This window comes from Oratosquilla oratoria, chromosome 12 (genome assembly GCF_046742065.1).
Source record: "Oratosquilla oratoria isolate Oo_2021 chromosome 12, ASM4674206v1, whole genome shotgun sequence".
Taxonomy (NCBI): Eukaryota; Metazoa; Arthropoda; class Malacostraca; order Stomatopoda; family Squillidae; genus Oratosquilla; species Oratosquilla oratoria.
Genome location: NC_134788.1, coordinates 32,820,968 through 32,837,021, shown reverse-complemented (window position 1 = coordinate 32,837,021; position 16,054 = coordinate 32,820,968). Strand labels below are relative to the sequence as shown.

The 16,054-nt window shown below is 37.5% G+C and overlaps 2 protein-coding genes across 2 annotated transcripts in view; both read left to right on the top strand.

Moving 5' to 3' along the window:
- The window catches only part of LOC143030320 (uncharacterized), a 27,775-nt gene extending 11,721 nt beyond the window's left edge, over positions 1-16,054 (top strand). The window contains exons 4-5 of the mRNA XM_076193473.1: positions 13,075-13,233; positions 13,369-16,054. Coding sequence (XP_076049588.1) covers positions 13,075-13,233; positions 13,369-14,408 — 1,199 coding nt within the window. The 3' untranslated portion in view covers positions 14,409-16,054. The remainder of the gene's footprint in view (positions 1-13,074; positions 13,234-13,368) is intronic.
- LOC143030655 (uncharacterized) lies at positions 130-1,167 on the top strand. Its single transcript, XM_076193831.1, has one exon. The coding sequence runs from the start codon at positions 378-380 to the stop codon at positions 1,164-1,166; it is 789 nt and encodes a 262-aa protein (XP_076049946.1). The 5' UTR covers positions 130-377; the 3' UTR covers position 1,167.

The window sequence follows — 16,054 nt, the reverse complement described above, 5'->3', positions numbered from 1 at the left end:
TTGGTTGTTCCCTCCCCCTACTGCATTTTGGTTAATATCCCATTATATTTGTATATGCTCGTGTTACCCTTATTACATACTCTCAAGAAGTTAGATGTCAAACTTATTAAACATTTTCTTTCAGGACGAAGGTAAATTTCTACATTTCCTTGGAAAAGGTATCCGAAGATCCCGTATATTCGTCATACAATAAAGATAATCTCGTGTGACCTGTGTGACACAGCTTTCTCAGGAAAGTGCATTCTTAAGTATCAAGTGATGACCCACACTGGTGAATAGCGTTCCAATTGTGACATGTGTCATGCAGTTTACTCAATAAAGACTTCTCTCAAGTAACACATGATGGTCTATTCAAGGGTGCTCTTAAATATCACGTGATGACCCACACAGGAGAGAAGCCTTTCAAGTGTGACATGTGCCAGGCAGTTTACTCAGCAAAGAGCGATCTCAAATATCACAAGATGACCCACACTGGAGAGAAGCACTTCAGATGTGACCTATGCGATGCAGCTTTTTTAGCAAAGGCAAATCTCAAGCGACACGTAATGACCCACACTGGAGAAAAGCCCCTCAATTGTGACCTATGTGATGCAGCCTTCTCAGGAAAGAGTACTCTTAAATATCACATGATGACCCACACTGGAGAGAAGCCTCTGAAGTGTGACCTGTGTGATGGGGCTTTCTGTGGAAAGAGTGCTCTCAAATATCACATGGTGACCCACACTGGAGAGAAGCATTTCAAGTGTGACCTGTGTCATGCAGTGTTCTCAGGGAAGAGTCATCTCAAAGATCACGTGATGACACACACTGGAGAAAAGCCTTTCGTGTGTGACATGTGCGATGCAGCTTTCTCACAAAAGAGTAGTCTCAAACGACACATCATGACCCACACTGGAGAGAAGCCTTTTCAGTGTGGCCTGTGTGATGCGGCCTTTTCACGAGAGAGTCATCTCAAACAACACATAATGACCCACAACGGAGAGAAACCTTACAAGTGTGACCTGTGCGATGTGACTTTTTCACGAAAGAGTCATCTCAAACAACACGTAGTGACCCACACTGGAGAAAAGCCCTTCAAGTGTGGCCTGTGTGATGCGGCCTTTTCACAAAATAATAATCTCAAACGACACATGATGACGCACAATGGAAAGAAGCCCTTCATGTAGACATTGACGTCACGTGGTGACCCATACAGGAAAGAAGTAGTTTCAGCTCTCTCGTGAAGGGTTTATTTCAAAAGTCGCGTAATAAGTCACTTCCTCACGAAAGGTTGATCTCATGTATTGCCTGATTATTCACGCTGCTGAGAGGCCTCTCCAGTGTGACCCGAGTGATTTAACTTTTCTGTATGATGGTATTTCCAGCTATTAAGTATTGATCCCCTATTATAGACCTGTTTGGTTAATGAGTCATCACACACGCATACTTACCTTACCTTACCGTCGTGCCATATCCTCTTGGACTTCGGCAACCATGGAGCGCCACCGTTCACGGTCCCTAGTTACTTGTAAACATATGTGTTGGTTTGAGTTGTTTTCCCGTCGCCCTCATCAGCCCGTCCATATACTTCTCCCTCTGCTTTCCTCTTGCTCTCCTTCCCTCCACCATTCCCGTCATCACCACCTCTTCCAACCCTTCCCTCTTCATTATATGTCCTAAGAATCGCAACTGTCTTTTCCTTATTGTTGTCATCAATTCCATATCTGTCTCCATTTCTCTCAATACTTCTTAATTTGTTTTCTTCGCTGTCCATGGTACTCTTAATGCATACTGCCGGTTGTAAATATGAGTAGGTTTACTCTCAGTTGAATTTTTTTTTCTTGATTCTTGATCCTTTAAGCGTCTTGATACGAGTTCTTCGTTCCCTTCCCATACTGCATTTTGGTTAATACGCCTCTATATTTGTATACAATCGTGTTACTCATATTACATGCTCTTAACAGGTTAGAAGTCGAACTTATATATTTCCTTTCAGGTCGAGGGTAGATATCATTGGAAGATTCCATATGTTCGTCTTACAGAATTTAGTGTGGAATCCCCGGCACACTTATTTCGCAAGTCATCTTAAATATCACGCGATGACCCACAATGGGGAGAAAACTTTCCTGTGTAACCTGTGTGATGCAGCCTTTTCACGAAAGAGTGACATCAAACGACACATAATGACCCACACTTGAGAGAAACCTTTCCAATGTGACCTGTGCGATGCAGCTTTCTCTGAAAAGGGTGGTATCATACGACACATGATGATCCACACTGGAGAGAAGCCTTTCAAGTGTAACCTGTGTGATGCAGCTTTCTCAGGAAAGAGTCATCTCAAATATCACGTGATGGCCCACTCTGGAGAAAGGCCCTTCACTTGTGACCTATGCGATACAGCTTTCTTAGTAAAATATGACCTCAAACGACACATGATGACCCACACTGGAGAGAAGCCTTTCCAGTGTGACCTGTTCGATTCCGCCTTTTCACAAAAGACTGATCTCAAACGACACGTGATGACCCACACTGGAGAGAAGCTTTTCAAGTGTGACCTGTGTGATGCAACTTTCTCACTAAAGCGTTACCTCAAACGACACGTGGTGACCCACAGTGGCGAGAAGCTTTTCAAGTGTGACCTGTGTGATGTGGCTTTCTCACGAAAGAGTCATCTCAAGCAGCATATGATGACCCACACTTGAGAGAAGCCTTTCAAGTGCGACCTGTGTGATGCGGCTTTCTCACGAAAGTTTGATCTCAAACGACACATGATGACCCACACTGGAGAATATCCCTTCGTGTAAACATTGACGTCACGTGGCAACCCATACAGGAAACAGCTATTTTCAGCTTTCGCACGAAGGGATTATTTCAAATGTCACGGTATGACCCGAGTGATTTAACTTTTCTGTATGATGGCACTTTCAAATATTGAGTATTGGTCCACTGTTGTAGACCTGTTTGGTAGATGAGTCGTCACAAACGCATACTGTCTGTTGTAAATGTTAGTTGTTATTTTTCTCGGTTGTGAAGTTATTTGAGTGGTATTTGATTGACTTATTGCGTAATTGCACTTTCCTTGTTCGTGATAAGATATTTTAAAGTGTCCCATTAAGTACACGAATGCTTTTGTAATTACGAAAAAGTGTCGAGAATGTTAGAGAATGGCTGGTGACGTTAGCGTTGTGTACAGTTCTGTGAAGTGTACGCTTTTGTTATATGTAATTTGTGGTACTGTAAATATATCTATAGTAATATATTGAGCAGTGTTTACTTCATCCTTTCAGTCACAACTCTCACATTTTAATGAAGCGTTTCCAAGAGTGATATTAGATGTCATATGATTGGTTCCTTGTTGACGGAGAATAAATCCAATTTGTTTGCCGAATGTGTTGTGAGGTCTCGTGTTGTGTTGTATTTGTTGTTTTCGTGATGTTTACGAGATAATTTGGAGACATAAGATAACAGTTTATGATTGATTTATATGCGTGCATTTGGTGGAGGGCAATCACTTCCACCTGATTATCTGAATGAATTATGAGAAATTTTGTTCATATCGTTTGTGACATATGTTATTACGCCCGTCATGTATTAAGTGTAGTTTTTGGGTGATGTTTCTGCACCTTATAAACAATTCAAGTGAGTCTCAGGGCAATATATACTGGAACATCCTTAACGGTGAGCTCTGGATGTGCAGTAACTGGAAGTATTGATTGCTGTTTATAATTTTCTCAGAATTTGCCACATTTGTATCCCGATACCAAACAAAAGTTGGTCATATCGTTGAATATGATATTCGAAGTAATGATGATAAAATCACAAAAATATAGAGTAGCTTGCGTGTCACTAGTTTTGTGAGTGCACGGTGAAACGGTTAATTAATATATGAATTTAATAATTCCATATTCTCAGCCAATTCACTCATCAACATAAAAAAGGACATGAATGAAACAGCTAAATGATGCATTAACCAGACGGAACCACATTATGCAAAACAAAGGCGCTAAAGATAAAAGGAACGGACAATATAACAACTCGCTGACATTACTGGTTGGCAGTAAATGCAAGAAAAATATAGAATGTTTTCTTACTAATAAATTGCTAACATCCACAAAATATATTTGAAAGATTAAGTATATTCATCAAATAAAGATTGAATGTCTCAACCATGGTTCAATAAAATTGTAGGAGGCAGAATATCTTAGATTTGTGCTTCAAGATTGAACCTGATTAAAATACTACAGAAACGGAACAGTTTTGTGAAAGACTAATATTTCCATCTAAAAGGTTCTACGATCTGTAACAGAACATTGGGGATGAATTTAACTTAAAACAAGATGATAAATAGTAACCAAAACATCGAAAGGGCAAGTAAGGTACTTGAAAGTCAGATTTACAGAATTAATCAAAGATGCATGTCAGTGAAAGCATAGGAGTGTGAGATAGTTCGTTGTTGTGAGTGTAGAAACGTACAGGTTAACAAACTAACTCTTCCACGTCCTAACTACTGACTATTTTGTTGATGTTAATGTCGCCCTTTTGGCAGTGAAAGATTTGGAAAGCATTTAACATTATACATATCTGCAAGCCACAAGTTAGGGAATATGTTCCAAAGGTTACTATATTCATCAAGTTCTTTTTAATGGGGAAGGATGCGAGTTACAGGAATTTGGGACTGAAAAACTTCAAATACATGTAGCGAAATGTCTTCACAAAATATTAATATGTATTTTACTTTACATCGGAAGGTTCTAGAAATAGCCTCATTCTCCATAACCGAACTAGAAAGTAGTCCTCTGTTGGGTTCTTGATTTACTGGTAAGATTGCCACGGGCACAAATAAATTTTCACGAAAAATTAAATGCAATTTATTTGAAGTGACAATTTCAACTTAATAACCAGAAGTTACTCCATCCATTTCAGTAGTTGATCAAACAGGTGTGTGAGGAAGGAAGAGTCTAACCTAACCTAACCATGGTAAGGATATGTATGGTTCGGCTGACTAGATTTTTTTCACTCTTAAGATGATCGACATAAAAAATATATAGTTTTGTTTATGGGCTTCTGGTGCTATTTATGCTAAAATTAACTCATTTACTCGCTAATCCAGTGTGTGCGTGTGTGTAGGAGGGGGTAGGTGGTGCTCACTGACAAATGGAAACAAAATTATTTGCTGTAGAAACCAATAAAGGATTCGCAAGGATCACATGTTGATTTATGGTGGTATTTGTGCGGAATGTTACTTGTTTCCCCGCACAAATACCACCATAAGTCATTAAATTAAATAAATGAATAAATAAGATATATTTTACATCCTGTCCTCACCTGTATTTTCTGCCCTCCCTTTCATCAAATACTAAAACAAGGCACATGGCTGGAGTGGCTTATTGAGTTGTACTTATTCAGTGAAAACAGCAATTTCTAATGAGTTAATGTGTGTTATGATAAGAGAGGCAGTCGCTTCTCAATCATCTAATAAATTCGTACAATAAACAAGGAACTACAGTATTCTAAATATCAAACAATACGGACAATCCCGCCTTCACTTATTCACGAAAATGTCATGGGCTCAAAATTATAATCTTATCCCAGAAAACATGGGCATCACGGGCCAATTAAGGCAAACTTTGGGCTTAGTTCGGAAGGCTGGCAAGACGGTAGCCTTATGTCGGACCAATTAATTCCTCACATCGGTAAAAGTTATCTGGATCCATTACGGCTCTGATATTGGGCCGATTTGTTTTAATAGCTTTTCCCGTTATCCGTTCTAATGCCGGGAGTTCTGTGTAGGGCCAATTTATTATAACATCATATTCCGTAATCCGTAATAATGCTGGGAGTTTTATGCAGGGCCGATTTGCCTGAAATATTGTTTCCCGTAATCCGTAATAATACTAGGAGTTCTGTGTAGGGCCAATTCACTATGACATCATATTCCATAATACGTAATGATATTGGGATTTTTATGTAGGGCCAATTTATTTAAAATGTTGTTTCCCGTAATTAATAACACAGAGTTCTGTGTAGGGCAGGTTTATTTTCATGTGTGTAAGGCCAGTTTACCTTTTAACATGACAATTTACATTTTAACATAATGTCAATTAATACCTATACTTTGGACACTGCATGAACAAGAGCTTTCATATCCTGACAGGGAACTATAGCAACTGGCATAATATCAGTTTTTTTTTCTCTCTCTCTCTTTTCTTTTCAAACATCCCACCCTGACATAGAACGTAGTGGCAAGCCATGTTTCTGTTTCTGTTTCTGGAAAACATTCATTGGAGTAACTTCTCCATGCAGGCGTTGCGTGGTTATGTGCATGACATTATATTGTCTATTTAAGTATCGTAAAAAACCGTACAAATAATCCAGTTACCCTTACCTATAGTTTTACTTTTTTGTTAATAACAGGAGAAAATCTATTCAAATAACTGGTTATCTCTCATATCTACAATTGATAACATTTGGATTTATAACACGTTACGTCTATGCCAAAAAGAAATATTGAAACCTTTGTTATGGTCGTTTGTTTTGGCGCCAAACTTTACAGGAGTTGGCGTTGGTCTATTGCGGTAGGTGGAAAGTGTTGCGCATTTTTTCCCCAAAATTTGGTGGTGACTGCCTTTACACTTTTATCATTTATACCAATTGCTGTAATGTCTTCCTCCTGGACTTTGCGTCGGAGACGGAAGCGAAAGTTTGAATCCTATTTGCAAGAAAATGTTGAGGATGTTGCCGGTAGCATTGCCAGTATGGGCAAAGAGTTAATTCAACATCAGAGAAAGGACAAATGTAGTACCAGTTTAAATGATTCTGAGGTACAAGTAGGTGCATATCTATCCTCTGATGATACCAGCCGTAATAATGTAGACAATCCTTATGAGCTGCTGGCCAGTTATAGTACCAGCGACCAATCAGAGACAGGGGAAAGTGAAATTGAAAATTATGCACAAATGGAAATGCTGTTGCCCTACAAATCTGTAGACACCGAAACATTGGTCATCAAACACCAGATTAACCCATTCAACTCCGATGACAAGATGTCTTGTCATTTGGTCAAATAAAACAAAAAATCATAAAACACCAAAATGTTTGATCAAACACCAGAAAAATATGACGTCAATCCTCGCTTCGCTCGCGAGCGAAGCGAGGACTGACGTCATATTTTTCTGGTGTTTGATCAAACATTTTGGTGTTTTATGATTTTTTGTTTTATTTGACCAAATGACAAGACATCTTGTCATCGGAGTTGAATGGGTTAAGCACTGCACTCTAAGAGAATTTGTTAAAAAATTCAATTTGCAATTTGATGCAAATTTGCCATCAGACCCTCGGACAATTTGTAAAATTGTAAAATTCTATCAGGTCTAACTGACCTGATCAAGAAAATCTGTGGGGGAGAGTATTTTCATTTTGGATTAAAGAACTTCCTCAAAGAGTTTCTTGAATCTTTTCCTGGTGCAGAGAGTAGATTCACAACAGTATCCTTGAAAATAAATTGTGATGGAATTCCACTGTAAGAGCAGTGGGAAGATAATTTGGCCAATTTCAGTTCAGTTTCGCACTGATAACGAAACGATCATTTCAGAACTAGCACCAGTGGGCATATCTTTGGGGTTTTCTAAATTATTGTATATAAAAAAAAATAGCATATGGTTGCATTATTTGACCTATTTCCTTTCAAATGTGTGATTTTCATGTAATATGATCAAAGAGAAGTTACGTTTTTATCTTCTGTAAAATGACCGACCCCAGCTACGATTCGTCCAGCCCGCCATCTATGATCACTAGTGGTATGGATCAAACTACACTCTATTAAGTTTCTTACTATTGTGTTATTAGTGTAATAGACTGCATATAGTTGAATTTTTTTTTAACTATTTTCTTTAAAATGTGTGATTTTCTTGAGATTTGATCAAAGAGAAGTTATGTTTTAGCCTCTGCAAAATGACCGACCACAATTACGAATACCGTAACAAATTAGCATATGGTTGCATTATTAGAACTATTTTCATTAAAATGTGTGATTTTTATGTAATTTGACCAAAGAGAATATACGTTTTTATCCTCTGCAAAATTACCGACTGCAGCTACGAATACCGTCTAGCCCGCCATCTATGATCACTGGTGGTATGGATCAAACTTCACTCTATTAAGTTTCTTACTATTGTGTTATAAGAGGGGAATAGCTCTTGGTACGTTTATATATATATATATACTGTATATATATATATACATGTATGTATATATATGTGTGTGTGTGTATATATATATATATATATATATATATATATATATATATATATATATATATATATATATATTGGAAGGAGGCCATTTATGATGCATGCGTTGTTGAAGTCAACAGCTGCGATAGCATTATTATGCTTGTAGAAATGCTTTTCTAAGTTGCGCACCAACGTGCGGTCGTCTGGAAGCAGGTTCTTAAGCAGATTGCTGAAGTCCATGGTGTATATCTCTCGAGACGACTTTCGGCCTTAACTGGCCATCTTCAGGAGGTGTGGGCTGGTGAAATTGATGACGGAGAATTAATCGAAGTGGCTATGGGACGGTATATATCGGTGGGGAGTGGATCACCGGGCAGCGCCCGGGGCGGTGGCGTCAGCCAATCAGCGCACGAAAGACGTCTCGAGAGTTATACACCATGGACGTCTCGAGAGATATACACCATGGACGTCTCGAGAGATATACACCATGGACTTCAGCAATCTGCTTAAGAACCTGCTTCCAGACGACCGCACGTTGGTGCGCAACTTAGAAAAGCTTTTTTTACAAGCATAATAATGCTATCGCAGCTGTTGACTTCAACAACGCATATTATATATATATAATATATATATATATATATATATATATATATATATATATATATATGAATGGTTTAGACAGATGAGAGACTTGGTGGAGGAAGAATAAGCGAAGATGGGCTGGAACTTTTTATTGCTTATACGCTTCGACCGACTCGGTCTTCTTCAGTAAGCTGTCTACAAAGAGTTGGACCACACATTTATACATCCGAGGATGGGAACAAGGGCAGGTCACCCCGCTGGCTGTCTGGGGATTCCCTTTCCCGTATCATGCATACGTTTCCCAATTGCATTTATTATTAATTTACTTGTTGCCTTTGACAAACAAACAAAAACTTCCCTGTCATTGATATTTTCATAATAATTAATGTAGGCAGCTTCAACAGTCTTCTTCATGTCTCTCCTTAATCCCGTGTGTAAAACCACTGGGATGGAGTCGAGGTTTTACACACGGGATTAAGAAGAGACATGAGGAAGACTGTTGAAGTTGCCTACATTAATAGAAAAAATAAAAATGAGAGAGATGGAAAACAAGGAGAAAAAATATGAGAAACGTAAGTGAAAGAAGGGAAGTGAAGCTAATAGCAAATGTCAATTAGAAAAATAACATGATATTATGATCACGTTTGAGTTAAAGTAATTGAAATGACGCACGGGAGGAAGAAACAAGTGGAAAAGAAGGTATAGACTATGTGTCAGAATTGGAAACGGAGAGAGCGAGTGGTTTGAGGTAAAGGTCGGGCTTTGACAGGGATGTCATGTGGCCATGGCTGTCCAATGTGTACATGGATGAGGTGGTGTGGGGGGCAAAGGCGAAGGTAATGGGCAGGGGACTGGAGATGGTTAAAGAAAATGGTAGGTAAGCTAGTTGTTGTTTACTGACGACACTGCGCTTGTGACCGGGTCAGAAGAGGGATTAAGGGAATTAGTGACGGAGATTGGTTAGGGAAAGTTGAAGGTATGTCAGTGTAAAGTGATCGGATGCAGAGCAATGTTTCACGGTTTTGACCACACCCGGGCCCTCTAGAGGTGAGGAACATGTCCTTTTGTTCGGTAGCTGCGAGATTTCAGTATCCAAAAGCAGCGTGTAAACACTGCCGGCTGGAAACGCGAGAGCTCTTCACGAAATGTGCTTACACTTTATATTATATTTGGCAGTTATACAGATTAATCCATAAAATTGAATCATCATGACTAAAGTTAGGAATATTTCTGATTTAGAATGTTATTTTGACGTCAGTTAGGTTCGCTGTGGAATGAGTGGGAAAGCTCTTTCCGATACAGAAGGTACCTCTCCCCTCCCCTCTTTTGACCCCTTTAGATGATTGGGTTTCACATTATTTTATTTTATTTTTATTTATTTATCTATTTGTTTATTTATTTATTTTTTGGCATTTGCTTGCGTGTGTTATTTGGTTGTTGTCCTTCCTTAGACCAGTAGTTCTTAACCCATTAAACTCCAATGACAAGATTCCTTGTCATTTGGTCAAATAAAACAAAAAATCATAAAACACCAAAATGTTTGATCAAACAGCACCAGAAAAATATGACGTCAGTTGTCCTCCTCGCTTCGTAAAGCGAAGCGAGGACTGACGTCATATCTTTTTGGAAGCCCCAATGGAGTTGGTGGGAGGAGGGAAGAAGGGGTTACAGGTTTGACGGGGTTTTCGTTAAAGTTGTTTATCGTTGCTAAGCAGCACATGGTATGTATGATTAAGGATTTTTAGGACAGGAAGGGAGCAGAAAACAGGACATCGCGGACCTTATAGTTTGGTATAAAATAGGTCATTGTGGATTAATTTGGAAAATAAAATCGATGCAAACATTTGGAAAAGTAGAGATCGGAGAAACACTTTAAAATTACAACTAAGTACTATGTCGTTGTGTATAATACGCTGTACACACACTATGAGTCCGGTTCTTCTTGAGTAAAAGTATCAATTTACATATGTGAAAATTTTGGCTATTCATTAATATGATTGAAACACTAAAGATTATATATAATACACCAAATCGAAATAGATTGAAACATCCTCTGAGGTAAAGATTCGTTGGTCTAAAGATATATATATATATACCCCAAAAATCCAGATTTTATCGAGCGGAATAAACTCATATTGTGGAGTTTAGGATTAAATTTCGAGGATCGGCAGGTACCCGTCATGTCAATTTACATTGTGTACTGACTGACTGAATAATCCGGTAAGTACCTGTTAGGTCAACCGGAAAAATATGTATAAATATAATAGGTACAAATTCCCAAATTTAATCAAATCTACTGTATCACACAGGCATACGCTACATGTCATCTAAACATTACCGTCGCAGGTAATAATCGTTCCTCATTAAAACTCACTAATGTCAACGTACGATATGACCTCCCTGCCAATAAATTTATGATTGATCTCTCTTTTTAATATATTTGTTAATATAATAGCCCAGAGTATCGATTATCCAATATATAATGGGTTGAAACACTTTTTCGTAAATAATCGAAATTCTCAATTATTTGTAATCAATAACGCCCACCACTACCAATCAATTGGACATAGTCTCGTTAATAATAGAAGCACAGAGTCGTGTCTGTCCGCCTCACACTTGCATACGTTTTAAATATATATTTTGTTTCTCCTATGCGGATGACTTTACTGGATATAGAAATTTAGTAAGTAGGTTTTGAAGGGTTAGTTTACACAAAAGCGTAGTAGCAAAACTCATAGTAGATTTTGTTCCCTCAAATCTATACAAAAAGTCCGGCATAGTATGATAGTAAGTCTGTTTATCACGTCGAAGCTATTACTCTTGTTTACACACAAAAAAGTGAATGTATCATGTATGAACATTTTAGAAAGTGCAAGTGTATTTAGTGAAAACTAATATACGCAACACACCACTTACAAGACAAGATGAATTTGTTGCTGTCTTATATAAAGTCGTGGTGTTGTTTGCATATTTTAAGGCAACACAACTTGAAAATCACAACAACAAAGTTTTTAAAACTTTTGCCGTCGTTATGCAGTTTTCTGAACCAGGTTAGGTATGGTATATTGAATAAGATTTATACATCATACCACAGCAATGGCAATATCGATCATGTTGTTTATATAATATATGCAACAGTCTCGACCTAACCTACCAATTATTTATTTTGTGCCAGAAACACAAATAATCACTTCAATATTTATTTTATATGTGTCTCTGTCATGTGATATATGTGCTGCATGTGTATTTACCCAAATGCAAAGTACAAGGAAGGAGCACGCTCGTGGGGTCCCATGAACTCTTCAATTGTATGTACTTAGGCTCAAATTTGTGCATTACCAAATTCCTTTATATCCTTGATTTCTAATTACCATATTTATGTTTGAATTCAGGTATTGTTCTGACATGGGCTATGTTACCTTCTAAGCTATTCCAAGTACATGCATTTATATGGAAAACTTGTTCACATCCTTTGGACATGAAGTCTTTCTTAAATTGTTCTCATGACTTCTGAAAGCCCTCCTATTCCTATTTGATATATCTCTTCTCTTAGTGTAGTCTATATCCTTAGCAACCTGAATATTATCAATTTTACCTCTTTCCCTTCACTCAGAGTTGGCAGACCCAGTGGTTTAAAGCGGCCCATACATGATCAATTATATTGCGCAATTTCATTGTCAATACTCTGAATTGACAATGAAATTGCTCAATATAATTGATTGTGTATGGGCCGCTTTAGTCTCTCATCTGGTTCATCTACCAGGCTTGAAACTAGTTTAGTTTCTGCCTTTTCTTTTCTTTTGAGCTTACTCATATCCTTCACTCTGTGTGGAGAACATACCACTGATGCATATTCTAGTCTTGTATGGATTGGGATTTCTATGAGTAGTGTGTGTGGGAAGGTGAGATTTTCCAAACAGGGACTACACCTGCTACAAGGTATTCATGCATTAGTGCACTAAAGAAACTTCATATTTTGGTCAAATTAATTTATTAATTTCACATACGATATTGTGTTTACATTTTCTATGACTAGCTATTTATTCAATTGTAGCTATTTCTTTATCTATTTTGTTATATTTTTGTTTCCTAATATTTGTAATCATTTTGCATGCAGTTCATTCCATGAGACTATGGAGTAATTTGGTTCTATTAAAACATGAAAATAGCCATGTATTTCCATAGCCAGCAGGACTAACTTTGGAATGTGGTATATATATGTATTAATATGAAAATATCAACATTGTTGTGTAATTACAAGATACATCTTTTATCTCCAAAGGTACAAGGAAACATGCAGTAATGTTGAAATCATTCAGTGGAACAGCCATGGAAGGGAATACCAGAGGAAATCCAGAGCTACTTACATGTAAAAATCTTGAAAAGGAGGCAATATCTGACACCACGGGTCTCAAAATTTCTTACGAGAGAGGAAAGAGAAGTGAAAATTCGTACCAATGTTCAGTTTGTGCTACATCATGTTCTAATTCTGGAGATTTGAAGAAACATATGAGAACTCATACAGGTGATAAGCCTTTTAAATGTACTTTATGCAAATCTTCCTTTTCTCAATCAGGACATTTGAAGAGTCACATCAGAACGCACACTGGCGATAAGCCTTACCAGTGTACTCTATGCGATTCCTCATTTTCTCAGTCCGGAAATTTGAACAGTCACATGAGAACTCACACAGGCGATAAACCTTATACTTGTACGGTATGTGAATCCTCGTTCTCGAGGTCTAGTTGTTTGAAGCGGCATATGGCCACTCACACAGGTGCTAAGCCTCACAAATGTACTTTGTGTGGTTCTTCGTTTTCTTGCTACGACAGCATGAAGAAGCACATGAGAATTCACACGGGCGATAGACCGTATAAATGTACGTTATGCGAGTCTTTGTTTTCGTGGCCTGCGGCTTTGAATAGACACATTAAAACCCACACAGGGGATAGACCTCATAAATGTAGTGTATGTGGGTCTTCCTTTGCTTGCTCTGGCAGTATGAAGAAACACATGAGGACTCACACAGGTGATAGGCCCTATAGGTGTTCTTTGTGCGAGTCTTCATTTTCTTGGTCTGGAGCTTTGAATAGACACATTAAAACGCACACAGGGGATAGACCTCATAAATGCAATGTGTGTGCATCTTCATTTTCTTGCACTGATAGTTTGAGACAACATATGAGAATTCACTCGGGTGATAAGCCATTTAAATGCACATTATGCGAGTCTTCATTCTGCTGGTCCGGCAGTTTGAAGAGACACATTAGAACCCATACAGGTGATAAGCCTTACCAATGTGTAATATGCAAGTCTTCATTTTCTGAGTCGAGCAGTATGAAGAGGCATATGAGGACTCATCTGGGTGACAAGCAACATAAATGTACTCTATGTAATTTGTCATTTTCTAGGTCTGGAGAACTGAAGATGCACATGATAGCTCACACTGACCCTACATATGATAATGTATATAAACATTCACAAGGAGTGGTCAATGGAGAGGTCTTTGAGAGTTCAATAAATATTAAGGGAAGTTCAAAGGAATTCATACTGTCTCAAGTGAAGGAGGAAATCAAAGTAGAGGAGCAAGACATAGATGATGTAACTATTCAGTAGAACAAGATTTGGTCATATGGAATACATTTTGACTACATACTGGTATTAAAAAAGGGTAATGTTTACGTTTAAAAAATAAGGTAATTTACAGTAAAATAGAAATATTACATTTTATTTTGAATTAATGTGTGAAGTAAAAGTAGCATTGTACAGTTTAATTGAATATACATATTATTTACTGCTTCTAACCATTGGTGTAAGAGGCTGGATTGCTGTCACTGAGATTGCATCTGTTTGTAGAAATTTTATTCTTCTTGATATACTGTAACTTGTGTTTCTCTCTGCCAGAAAAGAACCCTGCACCAAGAGAGACAATATTGAGGCACTGTAACACAGATGTTGGCAAATTTCTTGTGTTGCAGGTTTGATATTTTATAGCAATGGTCATAATGCATATCTGTTCATTGAAAAACTCAGGCAGGGTGTGTTAAGTGAATGTTTTGAAGTTCTGTAATAGTATTTATATGTGAGTTTTACAGTAATAAGTGCAGTACTAGAAAGGGATAGTGTCATCAATAAGCATATGCCAAAAAATTAAATCTCTTGAGAAGTACTTTTTATAGAAGATGTTTACTGCTTTATGGGCAGGTTTAACATATTGAAGTTACTATATACTTCACAATGGTTTTTGTTTATTATGTTAATATTCTTAATATAATAAAATTGTGTGATTCAAAATGTTTTAATATTGTATAATAATCAATGGACTTATTCCCTTTATGTTTTGAGTGTTGGCTTTCTCACCTTGATTGGGATTAGCAATTTTATCAAAGATCAGTGAGTCACAGTAATTTCATTTAAGTAAATGAAGTGCACTTCTTTCAGAAAGATTAAATATGTGATTAGATTGAAAGTTTCTGATGGAAGCAATGGTTGTATGGGAGCAACACCTTTGTGATGGATACAAGGAAGGAAATTAGGTTGGATTTGGTGGAAATGAGGTGCTTGAGGGCTACGAGTTGGAATGTTGGCAAGGGTAGGATGGGGAACAATGATAAAAGTATGTGAATTTATTGTCTTAGAATTTTAGAAATCCTTCCGAAAAGAATAAACATGCCCATTGGCTTTTCTTTTATTTCCTATTCATTCTGAATAACCCTCATTTTAGGTTTCATGGAGCTTTAGAAAAGGGCCATTCAGATAATGAACAGGAAATTAGAGAAAGATGGTGGAGCAAATTCATTTTGAGTCATGGGTCAAAGACATCCATAATCTCAGACAACCTATAGAAAGCATGAATGAAGATGGTCAAGAAGTCAGAAACAAAGGATGGAGTCATAATGAGGTATTGAAATGAAAAAAAATATATATAAAGAATGGCATGTAATAGATGGATGAATGGCTTCAAAGGGGCATTGAGCAAGAAGGGAATATCTGTTTAGCAAGGAAGGGGAAAGGCAGCACATAGGGGTGAATGGAGAATAGATTTGTCTAGATAATTTTCACACTGAGAATCCGACAAGAAACAATGGTCCCAAACTGTCCGGAAATAGATTTAATTTGGAAGTGGGTAGAAACAACTTTGCCAACTGTGTAATCAATGAATGGAAAAAAGTTCCTGCAGAGGCAGTGCAATGTAGTTCAGTTCAGAGCTTTAATAATCATTTAAATAAACACCTAAGCAAGATGCTGTAATGACTATCATT

Coding starts and splice junctions, on each gene's coding strand:
- LOC143030655 (XM_076193831.1), top strand. CDS start 378: ATGACCCACACAGGAGAGAAGCCTTTCAAGTGTGACATGTGCCAGGCA.